Source organism: Procambarus clarkii, chromosome 15 (assembly GCF_040958095.1).
Source record: "Procambarus clarkii isolate CNS0578487 chromosome 15, FALCON_Pclarkii_2.0, whole genome shotgun sequence".
Taxonomy (NCBI): domain Eukaryota; kingdom Metazoa; phylum Arthropoda; class Malacostraca; order Decapoda; family Cambaridae; genus Procambarus; species Procambarus clarkii.
The window spans coordinates 16,442,017-16,456,514 of NC_091164.1; the positions used below are offsets into that span (position 1 = coordinate 16,442,017).

The 14,498-nt window shown below is 44.3% G+C and overlaps 1 protein-coding gene across 1 annotated transcript in view; it reads left to right on the plus strand.

Moving 5' to 3' along the window:
- The first annotated feature begins 6,357 nt into the window (after positions 1-6,357).
- Positions 6,358-14,498, plus strand: part of LOC138364962 (trichohyalin-like) — a 25,022-nt gene continuing 16,881 nt past the window's right edge. The window contains exon 1 of the mRNA XM_069325048.1: positions 6,358-6,424. Within this exon, the coding sequence (XP_069181149.1) occupies positions 6,358-6,424 (67 nt within the window). The remainder of the gene's footprint in view (positions 6,425-14,498) is intronic.

The window sequence follows — 14,498 nt, forward strand, 5'->3', positions numbered from 1 at the left end:
TAAAGAGAGAGATAAAGAGAGAGAGAGAGATAGAGAGAGAGAGAGAGAGTGGGAGAGAGAGGAGAAAGTGGGAGAAAGAGAGAGAGAGAGAGGAGAGAGAGGGGGAGAGTATGTGTAAGGGGGATGCGGGGGACTGGGGGGTGGGGGGGCAGTGGTGGCGACCAGGTGAGGTCAGGTCATTGTGTGTGTGTGTGTGTGTGTGTGTGTGTGTGTGTGTGTGTGCGTGTGTACTCACCTAGTTGTACTCTCCTAGTTGTGTTAGCGGGGGTTGAGCTCTGGCTCTTTAGTCCCACCTCTCAACCGTCAATCAACAGGTATACAGATTCCTGAGCCTATTGGGCTCTATCATATCTACACTTGAAACTGTATATGGAGTCAGCCTCCACCATATCACTTCCTAATGCATTCCATTTATCAACCACTCTGACACTAAAAAAATTCTTCTAATATCTCTGTGGCTCATTTGGGCACTCAGTTTCCAACTGTGTCCCCTTGTGCGTGTGCCCCTTGTGTTAAATAGCCTGTCTTTATTTACCCTGTCGATTCCCTTGAGAATCTTGAATGTGGTGATCATGTCCCCCCTAACTCTTCTGTCTTCCAACGAAGTGAGGTTTAATTCTCGTAGTTTCTCCTCGTAGCTCATACCTTTCAGCTCGGGTACTAATCTGGTGGCAAACCTTTGAACCTTTTCCAGTTTAGTCTTATGCTTGACTAGATATGGACTCCATGCTGGAGCCTCATACTCCAGGATTGGTCTGACGTATGTGGTATATAATGTTCTGAGAGATTTCTTACACAAGTTTCTAAAGGCCGTACTTATGTTAGCCAACCTGGCATATGCTGCTGATGTTATCCTCTTGATATGAGCTTCAGGGGACAGGTCTGGTGTGATATCAACCCACAGATCTTTCTCTCTCTCTGACTCTTGAAGTATTTCATCTCCCAAATGATACCATGTATCTGGTCTCCTGCTTCCTACCCCTATCTTCATTTCATTACATTTGCTTGAGTTAAACTCTAACAGCCATTTGTTCGACCATTTCTTCAGCTTGTCCAGGTCTTCTTGAAGCCTCAAACAGTCCTCTTCTGTCTTAATTCTTCTCATAATTTTGGCATCGTCCACAAACATTGAGAGAAATGAATCTATACCCTCTGGGAGATCATTTACATATATCAGAAACAGGATATGTCCGATTACAGAGCCCTGTGGGACTCCACTGGTGACTTCACGCCATTCTGAGGTCTCACCCCTCACTGTAACTCTCTGCTTCCTATTGCTTAGGTACTCCCTTATCCACTGGAGCGCCCTACCAGTTACTCCTGCCTGTTTCTCCAGCTTATGCATCAACCTTTTATGGGGTACTGTGTCAAAGGCTTTCCGACAGTCCAAAAAAATGCAGTCCGCCCATCCTTCTCTTTATTGCTTAATCTTTGTCACCTGATCGTAGAATTCTATCAAGCCTGTAAGGCAAGATTTACCCTCCCAGAACCCATGTTGATGGGATGTCACGAAGTCTCTTCTCTCCAGATGTGTAAATAGGTTTTTTCTCACAATCTTCTCCATCACCTAGCATGGTATACAAGTTAAGGACACTGGCCTTAACTTGCCTCTTGTCTCTCACCCTTTGGAATATTGGAACTACATTAGCAGTCTTCCATATTTCTGGTAGGTCTCCCGTTTCCAGTGACCTACCACTATGGAGAGTGGCAAGCAAAGTGCTCCTGCACACTCTTACAATATCCATGGTGAGATTCCGTCCGGACCAACAGCTTTTCTCACATCCAACTCCAATAGGTGCTTCTTGACCTCATCTCTTGTAATTTCGAACCTTTCCAAGGTCACCTGGTTTGCTGCCACCTCTCCTAGCGCCGTGACTTCTCCCTGTTATATTGTAAAGTCCTCCTGGAACCTTTTGTTGAGTTCTTCACACACCTCTTTGTCTTTCTCTGTGTACCTGTCCTCACCCACCCTAAGTTTAATCACCTGTTCGTTCACTGTTGTCTTCCTCCTGATGTGACTGTGTAGTAGCTTTCGTTCGGTCTTGGCTTTATTAGCTGTATCATTTTCATGCTTTTTTACAGCTGCTCTTCTCACACTGACATACTCGTTGCTGGTTCTCTGGTACTCGTTCTCTCTACTTTCTTGAGTTCTGTTGTTACGGAAGTTCCTCCATGCCCTTTTGTTCATCTTGTGACGGTAATCTCTTTCAAGAGAGATTGAGCCTGCTCTTCCCTACACATTTACGTCGTTCAAGTACAAGATACTATATTGAAGATACGTCCACCAGTATCGCCAAACGTTTTGCCCAGGAAGCAAAGTGTACCATGCACAAGCCGACACACCGGCTACCGCCCGCCGTCAAACCAGCAAACTACTCATTCTCCGCCTGCCTGTTGCTGATTGGCTGGTGTGTCGCCGCACCTGCACTCACGCCACTACATGAGTCGACGTCTGGGCCAGCAGCACGCCGTCTCCTCAGAATATCCCTGTGCTCCTTGGAGTTGACATCTCTCTATAGTAGACTAAAGCTCTGGCTGTCGTGTACTAAGGGAGGTGGCAGCTTGAAGCCAGTATTCTCAGCACCTGCTTTGATTTTATAACTTGCACTTACTTGTCTTAGAGTAAATTGTTCACTGACCTTAATTATTCATGATGTTTTGTTTGTTGACTTGTTTGGAATTTTAAGAGATTGTCTTTATTCATATATTGTTTTATAGAGTAATTAAAATTTCATTGTTTATACTTTGTGTTTTGTGTGTCTTCCCATTACCTTACCACAGACAAAAGGATAAACTTCTCTTTTTTTTTTGTTATGTGACGAGGCCCTGCCCCCAGCTTTTGAAACAGCCGAACACCAACGCTTTACCGTCACATTTCATGGGGGCCTGTCCACGGAGCTTCACTCGGGTACTGGTACCAGATTGTAAATTTGTGGTAAGTGTACTTGGCTTTGGTAAAGTAGCTTTTCACTATTTTCAATATTCAATTTTATTTTCATATGGTGCTGTGTGTATTGTGCATTCCGAGAGTAGCATATGGTGAAGGTGAGACAACTTTGGATTACGTGGTGACTGTAGGCCTCAGTCATTCTCTTAATTGGTCATCTCTCCCTCTGTGTTATTACTCGTGTTTACCATCTTTTGTCCCTAGGATATTTCTCATATTTTCGGCAGATCATCATATTGGTACCCTGGTACTGTGGTCTGTCCCCGGGTCAAGTGCACCTAATCTTCTGCAATCCGACGGTAGGAGGATAAAGAGGGACATAGTTCCTCTCGCACGAACTTTAGTTGCTGAATTGGGACCTCAGCAGCAGTTCTCGTCACCAGTTGACACCTCGCACCCCTACACGTCGGTCAGAGATGATGATATTTACATTGGTAGGGAATTAGCCTTCTTTTTCAGAGCACAAAAGTTAGCTAATTCTGTAAGTATCATATTAATTTCAGTGGGAAAAACTTGCTTATGTCCTATAGAGACTCGGCAAGGTATGCCTACATTCTTGGACTACCTAATTCACTTTTGAGGCAATTAACTGTTTCATTTGTTTTAGAAACTCAGTTTCGCTTATTTAGTAGGATTTTCTTGCCCTTATCCTCTTACATTGAGTACCGGGTACAAGATTTCCTGCGACCTTGATTTATTAATCATTAACATTAATTGTTAACGATTCCACAGGATAGGTACCAGTTGCCACGTTGTCCTGTTTCTGACATTCACTATATCACAACAGTATATTCGTTGTGCATTTATTTGCTAATTTCACCATGTTTCGTCTCCAAGCTTTCCGTGCAGACCCAGCAGGTGAAATAGGGACCTTAAGTCGTGCCAAGAGGACTGAATTACAAACTCTTGCACATGAGTATCAACTAGAAGTTCCCCACCATGCCAACAAAAATGAACTACATAACCTGTTACTGGATCATCTCTTAGAGGAAGGTAAGATTAACTCTGAAACTCACGAAACTTACTTTATTGCAGATAAAACTGATTTGGCAACGATGAAACTCAAACTAGAGCTTGCCAAGATCGAACGCGAACAACAAAAAGAAGCTCTACAACTGAGGAAAGAGGAAGCCGCCTTGAGGAAAGAACAAGAACGTCAGATTGCCATACTCCGTGAGCGGAAACGAATACAGCTTGAAACAAAACAACGCCAATTGGAGATGCAACGCGAGCATGACAAACAACAAGCAACTCTGGCTATGGAATGTCGTCAACAAGAATTCGCGTTGGAAACTACACACCTCGCTCAACGCCAGCAAGCTACCGCCAGTCTTCCTGTCAGTTTCAATATCTCGCATGCAAGTAAGTTAAAGCCACCATTCGTAGAGACAGAAGTTGATGTATTTTTTACCACCTTTGAGACCCTTGCTAATCAACTTAGTTGGCCTGCCGACCAATGGGCAACCCTTCTTAGAGTACATCTCACAGGTAGAGCTGCAGTTACATTCAGTACTTTGGCGACTGAGAATGACTACCAGACTCTGAAACAAGCAGTGTTGGACGCCTACCTTCTCTCCACCGAAAGTTATCGAAGGAAATTCCGTGACCACCTGAAGGCAAGTACCACTACCTTTCTCGAATTTGCTAATACCAAAAGGAGATATTTTATGAAATGGCTGGAAGCACACATGTCTCTACTTTTCAGAACTCGTCAACCTCATGCTAGTTGAAGAATTCTTGAGGCGTGTGCCGCCTCCTGTCCGTTTATATATAAGATAAAGAAGAGACCGACTACCTAAAGTGTGCTAAGTCGGCTGACACTTACAGCCTCATCCACCGGCTGACACCAGAACCATCTTCCAGTAAGAAGTCGTGGTACAGTTACGAGAAAGTGAGTACCGATCAAGCTGGCTCACAATTGTACTCTAAGTATTGTAGACTCTATGGACATACCATAGATAAATGTGGTAAGTCTCAATACAAAGGAAATACTGAATCCACTAAACCCAAACAGACTCCTCCTAAGTCCGGTAAGCCTGTGATGAATGTTGGTGTTCATGTTAAAGATCTTTCTCTTTTCAGTAAAACCTGTATACTGGAACTGTCTCTACCAACGGTTCAAATCCGGAGGGACGTTTCAAACTGAAGATTATGAGGGACACAGCGGTTTTTCAATCAATTATTTTGAAATCAGCTGTGCCCAATATCGCCTACACCGGAGAAACTGTCTTCATCACTGACCTCACTGCTACCACTCCTTATCCTCTCGCCAGAGTCCACCTGGATTGTCCCTTCGTGACCGGAGAAGTCCAAGTCGCCATCAGGGAAAAGCCTTTTCCCATGCCTGGAGTGCAACTTCTCCTAGGCAACGACTTGGCAGAAGACCTGCAACCGACCAACCTGATCGTCATGGCCAAACCCCAGGTGTGTACCTCTGTGCCAAATAACCCTATATTCGAGTATGTTCCATTCCAGCAAAGGTTCAAGAGAGTGATGAAGTTTCTCCTCCGGTTCTAGTGACCACCCGTGCACAAGCCGCACGACCACAGCCAGCTGACTCTACTGCTACCGCTGTCCCTCAAGACCCTCAGAAACTACCCCCGAATCTGACCAAGTTGGAGTTCCGTAAGTTACAGAGGGAAGATCTTACCTTGACACCATTATTTTTCCAGACTGAGACTCAACCTGACAGTATTCCTAGGTTCTTCCTAGAGAACGAGTTGCTCTACCGCAGATATAGACCCAGTAAACTGAAGGAGGAGGACGATTGGGCCAACGTCGAACAACTAGTGATTCCTGCCAGCCTGCGGCCCACTATTCTACACCTGGCCCACGGAGCACTCTCACACTACGGATTCAACAAGACCTACCATGGAATCCGTCAAGACTACTACTGGCCAGGTATGGTAAATAGCGTCAAACAGTACGTCAAACAGTGTCATACATGTCAGATGGCAGATAAACCGAACATCTCTATCCCCAGAGCACCACTGACTCCCATACAGGTGCCTGCGGAACCTTTCCACAGACTTATTATAGACTGTGTTGGTCCTTTACCTCGGACCAGTTTAGGTAACGCCTATATCCTAACCATCCTGTGTCCTACCACCAGATTCCCCATAGCAGTTCCAGTAAAGAACATTACGGCTGCTACGGTTGTGAAACACTTATTGAAGATCTTCACCCAGTATGGATTTCCAAGGGAGGTTCAGAGCGACTGTGGCACCAACTTCACCAGTGATCTCTTCAAGAGGACACTGGAAGAGTTCAACATCAAGCAGGTATTGTCCAGCCCCTATCATCCTGCTTCACAGGGTTCTCTTGAGCGTAGTCATCAGACTATTAAAGCACTCCTGAAGAAGTTTTGTAATGAAACCTCTAAGGATTGGGATAAGCAAATTGATCTGATTATGTGCATCTATAGAAGTCTTCCCAATGAGTCTGTAGGAGTATCTCCTTATGGGATGCTATACGGACGTAAGTGCCGTACTCCTCTCAAAGCTTTCAAAGACTCTCTATGTGATGCCACCTTCAGTGAGCATCAGAATGTGCCCCAGTTTCTTCAAAACCTACAACACATTCTAGAGAGGGTACATAGTTTTGCCAAAGATAATCTATTGAAAGCACAGGAAAGGATGAAGACTCATTACGACCAGACCAGCAAAGTAAGGAAATTTAAACCGGGAGACTTCGTGCTTGCCTACTTCCCTATCCCAGGTTCTCCATTGCAAAACAGGTTTTCAGGACCCTACCGCATCAAGGAGTGCAGAAATAACCACAACTACGTTCTAGAGACTCCAGATAGGCGGTGGAAGACCCAGTTGTGCCACGTCAACCTCCTGAAGCTATATAACGGTACTCCTCCCACTGTATTGATAACATATTCTTCCTTTAAAGGTCCATACATCCACAGTGAGACCTTCCCTGCTTCTCCTCCCGAAAGCCCTGACACTGAGTCGGCGCTTTCCAATTCGGAAATCCTAACTGATCTACATAATTATTTTCAGGACAATCATAGTGCACCTCTCATCAAAATCTTCAAAGAACATCAGGAGTTGTTCCAAGATGATCCACAAGAGTGTAATGTTACCCAGCACGACATCCAACTGCTCCCTGACACCCGGCCGATTCGTCAACCCTTCTATCGAATCAGCCCTAGCAAGAAGGAAGTCATGCGTGCTGAGGTGCAGTACCTCTTGGATCATGGACTGGCTACACCTTGTGAGTCCCCCTGGGCCTCACCCTGTATCTTGGTGCCAAAACCCCAAGGTAAGGTTAGACTTTGCACTGACTACCGTAAGTTAAATAATGTGACTGTCAAGGATGCATATCCCTTGCCAAGGATAGATGACATCCTTGACGCCATTGGTAATGCCCAGTACTTGTCCCAAGTGGACTTGCTCAAAGGGTATTACCAAGTGTGTTTAACAGAGCGAGCCAAAGAAATATCTGCCTTTATCACTCCCTTTGAACTTTTCAGGTATGAACGCCTTCCTTTTGGACTATGCAATGCCCCGGTCACTTTTCAGAGAGCTGTCAACCGCGTCATCCAGGGCTTAGATAACACCTACGCCTATTTGGATGATATCGTCGTAGCATCCAACACCTGGAGCGAACATCTGCTCCAGCTGCAACGATTATTCGCCAAGCTCCTGACAGCCGGCCTCACCATCAACCTGGGCAAGTCCAGCTTTGCCAAAGGTAAAGTGCGTTATCTGGGTCATGTAATTGGGAGTGGCAGCCTAGCTCCGTTAAACACACACACTCAAGCCATCCAGCATTATCCACAGCCTACCACCAGGAAGCAGCTCCTGCGCTTCCTTGGTCTTGCCTCCTACTACCGTAGGTTTGTGAAGAATTTTAGTACGGTAGCAACACCATTAATTACTTTAACCAGTCCCAAGCAACGGTATAATTGGACCATGCAGCAAACCGTTGCTTTCGAACAACTCAAATTCCTCCTCTGTTCTAATCCTATTCTCGCCTCGCCAGATATCACCAAGCCTTTCATCCTTCATGTCGACACCAGTGGTACCGGCATCGGGGGTGTCCTGATGCAGCAACGAGGCGAGGAGGTTCTACCTGTCAGCTACTACAGCTACAAGTTGAAACCCCACCAGAGGAACTACAGCACTATCGAGAAGGAGCTACTCTCCATCGTCCTGAATCTCCAGCACTTTGCTCCATACCTACAAGGTGCTAGGTCTACCACCATCTTCTCAGACCACAATCCTCTCCGCTTCTTACATCAAGCCCAATTCAATAACCAACGTCTTCTACGATGGGCTTTATATCTGCAAGATTTCAACCTGGAGATCCGCTATATCAAGGGTTCTGACAAATCATAGCCGACGCCCTCTCCAGAGTCTATGAAGTAGAAACAATTCCAACTATCACTCTACCACATGAAGAGGTAACTTCTTCCAGAACCGCAGGCTTCGGGGGAGAGTTGTAACGATAATCTCTTTCAAGAGAAATTGAGCCTGCTCTTCCCTACACATTTACGTCGTTCAAGTACAAGATACTATATTGAATATACGTCCACCAGTATCGCCAAACGTTTTGCCAAGGAAGCAAAGTGTACCATGCACAAGCCGACACACCGGCTACCGCCCGCCGTCAAACCAGCAAACTACTCATTCTCCGCCTGCCTGTTGCTGATTGGCTGGTGTGTCGCCGCACCTGCACTCACGCCACTACATGAGTCGACGTCTGGGCCAGCAGCACGCCGTCTCCTCAGAATATCCCTGTGCTCCTTGGAGTTGACATCTCTCTATAGTAGACTAAAGCTCTGGCTGTCGTGTACTAAGGGAGGTGGCAGCTTGAAGCCAGTATTCCCAGCACCTGCTTTGATTTTATAACTTGCACTTACTTGTCTTAGAGTAAATTGTTCACTCACCTTAATTATTCATGTTGTTTTGTTTGTTGACTTGTTTGGAATTTTACAAGATTGTCTTTATTCATATCTTGTTTTCTAGAGTAATTAAAATTTCATTGTTTATACTTTGTGTTTTGTGTGTCTTCCCATTACCTTACCACAGACAAAAGGACAAACTTCTTTTTTTTTTTTTGTTATGTGACGAGGCCCTGCCCCCAGCTTTTGAAACAGCCGAACACCAACGCTTTACCGTCACAATCTCCTTTGCTTTCATACATTCCCTATTAAACCACGGATTCTTCTTTTGCTTCTCTGTTTTTTCCTGCCGGGCTGGGACAAACCTGCTTACAGACTCCTGACACTTTTGGGTGACATAGTCCATTATGTCTTGTACGGACTGGGTTCTGAGTTCTGTGTCCCAATGTATATCCCTTAGGAATTTATTCATCTCCTCATAGTTTCCCTTTCGGTACGCCAGCCCTTTGTTTCCCAATTCTTTTTGGGGGGTGATAATTCCTAGCTCAACCACGTACTCAAAGCTCAATACACTATGATCACTCATTCCCAAGGGGGCTTCCAACTTAACTTCCCTTATATGCGACTCATTTAGGGTAAATATCAGATAAAGCAAGGCTGGTTGATCCCCTCCTCTCATTCTTGTCAGTCCCTTGACGTGTTGACTTAGAAAGTTTCTTGTTGCCACATCCAGCAGCTTAGCTCTCCATGTGTCTGGTCCTCCACGTGGGTCTCTGTTTCCCCAATCTATCTTCCCATGGTTGAAGTCTCCCATGATTAGTAGTCTGGATCCGTTCCTGCTAGCCACAGAAGCTGCTCTCTCTATTATATTGATGGTGGCCAAGTTGTTTCTATCATATTCCTTTCTGGGTCTTCTGTCGTTCGGTGGGGGGTTATATATGACTACTACTATAATTTTCTGTCCTCCAGTTGCTATGGTGCCTGATATGTAGTCACTAAAACCTTTACAGTTCTGAATTACCTTCTCTTCGAAACTCTAACCTTCTCTTATTAGCATAACTACACCACCTCCTCCTCTCCCTTCTCTTTCTTTCCTCACTACATAGTAGCTTTGTGGAAACACTGCGTTTGTTATGGTTTTCGTTAGCTTTGTTTCTGAGTGCTATTATGTCTGGGTTTCCTTCTAGTGCCCATTCTCCGAGTTCACTTGTTTTATTTGTAATCCCATCTATGTTAGTGTCCATAGCCTTGAAGTTCACTTTCTTCTGTTCATTTTCATGTCCCCTTTTTGGCGAGCATTCTGCTGGTGTGGGAAGGTGTTCCGTTGGTGAGAAGATCTCTGAGGTGGTTTGCAGGGTCTCAGAGGATTTTAGGGTGGGGGGTGGGGGTTTAAGGGAAGGGGGACAGGTAGGGTGTGGGTTAAGGAGATTGGGGGGACATGGAGGATACGGGGTGAGGGAGGAGGAGGGATAGGGAAGGTATGGGATGAAGGTGGAGGGGTGGAAAGGCGGGAGGGGGTTACATGATGGGAATGGGGAAGGGGTGACAGGGTCAGAATGGGGTGGGGAGGGGAGGAGGGGTGGGTTGGAGCAAGTAGGGTGAGGGGAAGGGAGGGTTTCTATGCAGAAGGGGGTGGTGGTGTTGCCCTCCTCTCTGGTGTTGCTGGGATGCTGGTATTGGGTTCCCCTCTTGTCTCTGGGACTGTTGTGATGGGGGCTGCGATTTCCTGGTTTACTCCTCTCTCCCTGCGCTTCCTCTATGCCTCTGCTGCCCCTGGATCACTCCTCCTTCGTCCTGTCCCTCTACAGGAATACTTTTTTGTATCCCTCCACATACTGCAGACGACTCTTCCTTTCGAGATTATCCTCCTTCATGGCTATGTTTGTAAACACCACCTTTACAAGTCGGTTTCTGTCCTTGTTGTACCAACCCAACCTGAAAACCTTCTCAATGTTTAGTTCAGCCCCTTCCATCTGTAACCCCTTCAGTAGCCCATGTACTGCCTCTCAATCCTTGCTATTCCATTCTTGCCTGTTGGATCCTTCCTGTTCTTTGATGCCTACAACTACCACTGATCTTTTTCTCTCCAGCAGCTGAGTGGTGACACCTTGCTGCTTCCTGTGAGGTAGCTGCTTGCATGGCTACCTCCCTCACTGTGTGTGTGTGTGTGTGTGTGTGTGTGTGTGTGTGTGTGTGTGTGTGTGTGTGTGTGTGTGTGTGTGTGTGTGTGTGTGTGTGTGTGTGTGAGAGTGAGTGTGAGTAGGAGTGTGTGAGGGGGGGGGGGTGAGAAGAAAAGGAGTGTATGGCTCTCAATGGCTCTTGCTATGTCCCAAGTAACAACACAGCTAATATTAGAGTTATCCAATGATTGATGTCACTTAGTGGAGAGATTTAGCAAGAGATCAGCAGCAGATCGGCCTTTTTTAAAAACATACTGTCGATCACATAGTAGCCGATGATGATACAAAATATGGTGAGCGATTAATGATTCCAGGATTTTACCAGTAATGGAGAACAGTGACACTGGCCTGTAGTTAACAACCACTGAGCGGCTCTTCTTCTTGTACTGGATGTTGTGACACTGGCCTGTAGTTAACAACCACTGAGCGGCTCTTCTTCTTGTACTGGAACCTCTACCATGATGAGAGCCACATTCCTTGAGCTAGACAGAGTTTGAAGAGGCATGTGATAGGTGGGGCCAACAGGTCAGCCCAGCTGCGTAGTAGTCGTAGACCGACCTTTTGGAAAATTTGCTCTCTCTCTCTCTCTCTCTCTCTCTCTCTCTCTCTCTCTCTCTCTCTCTCTCTCTCTCTCTCTCTCTCTCTCTCTCTCTCTCTCTCTCTCTCTCTCTTTCTCTCTCTCTCTCTTTCTCTCTCTCTCTCTCTTTCTCTCTCTCTCTCTCTCTCTTTCTCTCTCTCTCTCTCTCTTTCTCTCTCTCTCTCTTTCTCTCTCTCTCTCTCTTTCTCTCTCTCTCTTTCTCTCTCTCTCTCTCTCTCTCTCTCTCTCTCTCTCTCTCTCTCTTTCTCTCTCTCTCTCTTTCTCTCTCTCTCTCTTTCTCTCTCTCTCTCTTTCTCTCTCTCTCTCTCTGTGGGAACCGACCTGTGAGATTTATATTTATTTAATTTATATGAATATATATAGAATTTATATTTACGTTAATTTATATACTATGATAGCAATTTGTATAATGATAAGTGGACTGTATTTCTGCAATAATCTTATAATCTCACAAATCGATCCTCTACACATTAGGGGGGGTTTATTAAATTAATATATATACAGCCAATCAAACTACAGTATTAACTACATACATTGAAAAGGTTCCTTATCTTATAGTACAGCAGGTTAGTCCACCAGGTATAACTAGGGTGTAGACACCAAATTATCCTCTTTGAGGTAGCTTCCATCACCCAGTAACTGGTGCACAAAATCTTGCATCCTCGTCATGACCTGTCAAAAGTGCGCTAGCTGTGAAGCCAGAATCCTATATATGACAAGCTATATCAGAGAAAACTGTACATGGAACATTAAAGACCTGGCTTAATTACCTTTAGTTTGAGGCTTCCACGTGATCTAACCGGGTCACCCTATATCCTGACATTAATGGCCATAAATGAATGATAAACGGGTTTCGGATAGACACTTAACTTGAATTTGTAGACAGCGTGTTGACAATGGTACACCTTTGGTTTCCATAACACTACGTCCAAGTAAATTTAACAGGAGCCGAATTTGCTCCCGTGTGAGCCTCTGGTCTCGTATAAACAATGGCTGTTTAACACTCCATACTATTGACGTTACTGGCCGACATTGTCCAGATATGATAGGAGCTAAATTTGCTCCACACGTCTCGGAGGTGACACAACAATGGTTGCCCCCTTCCTCCCTGACGCCTGGCCTACTTTGTCCAGATTTCAGAAAGTGATAGAAGGGTCACATTTACTCTACTTTAATATTGATAATTAAGTTAATTTATATAAGATGTTTTTATGATGGTAAAGTCCAAAGACTAATGTATTTAAGAATAATTCCCAGCAGAATAGCTGGTGAATTATAATGGTATGTGGTGATGATATCCCGTTTTCTTTAGATGGTAATTCCACTACAAGTTACGTTTTCTATGGGTAACTTGTTTATACAATACAGCTATTATCTGTATGATTATTAAATGGTGTCGGATTTTCCGACATAATTCCCCAGGGGGCTGCTCACGGGTCGAAGTCCTATTTAGAACAGACGAACACCGATACTCCTCCTTCGAATTACTAGATTAATTTGATGTTAGTAGTTAGTAATCACACATTTGTGTGTCTGTTCGTACTGGACGGATGTCCCGTACTAGAGTTGTAGGGGTTAGAAGTCTAATGCGATTTCATTTCCCTGTCAACTCTTGAAAGGCTAATATTCAAGCCTTATTACATATTATTTAACCCAGAAGACTGGATGTGATCAAGTACTACAGTCAAGTATGATTCAGGGACTGCAGTGAGATCAGTGACATTAGATATAACTTGAAGTTTCTTCAGGTAACTGGTCACTGATATATAAACACTGAGGCCCATGGAATACATCTTGATTAAATAATAAATGTATCAAATCAGTCATCAAATTTATTGGGGTTTAATTTAGTTAATTGATTCAGAAGATTGAATAGCTCATCATTAAAGTAAAGTATGGTTCTGAGACTGCAGTGGGTTCAGTGACATTGGTCGCAGTGACTTGTAGCTGTTTTAGGCTACTGTTCACTGATTTGCCACTGAGGCCTCATGAACTCATCTCCAGCTTTAAATGATGATACTAACATCAACCTCTGTTACTATAGTCAGCTGTAATCTCCTTAGTATAATGCTACTGGAGAAATATAATCAGCTGACAAATTTAGGTTTCTACTGGTATTGTTTATCTGCAGGCATAGGTCTCCTCAGGCTTGATACTGGGCCTGAGAGTAATTTACCTCCTGCAGAGTTTAACATGGTTATGCCCTGATATTTAGTAGGGCTACCAATGAATTGATGGTAGTAGTCTGTCCCCACAAGGACAGCCATTTGGCATTTGATTTGCTCAAATTTACCTGCAGCTGCTTGATAATAGCTTTCCAGGTCAGCATAATCAACTGTTGATTGTTGTGACAAATCTTCACATTTCTTGATCTGTCTTGTTAAGTGGCCTTTAAGACCTGCAAGGGTTCTTTTCATTCTCCCTGCATTATCCATACTGGCTAGTTGGTGAAGCCTTGTGGGACTAGTACTTGGGCTGCTCATAATACTGAACAAACACTAATGGTAGCCTAGGGTAAATTCTGCACTCACTAAGCAATAATCCTACCTCTACTAGAGGTTAGCACTTAAAATTAATACACATTATATATATACAATCATACACACTAATGATTTGAGTGATAAACCAGTGTCACTGGAAGTACCTTTAGGTTAGCTCTTCTATATCACCCTAGGATGGTAGAGACACTAATTAATCACTCAAAGGTGTAATGATCATAAGTAAATTATTATATATACAACTCAATTCGAGTTGATAAAAATTACACCCAAAATAGGGTCTGGACCATTCATTAATGGTGCTAGGTTAATCAATATAGTACAACTGACTATGGTAATAATGGGACTAGGATGAACGATAATAGTTCAACTAGTCATATCCTACCCTGTTGTGGGTTGGCAATTAGTAAATATACTGTGA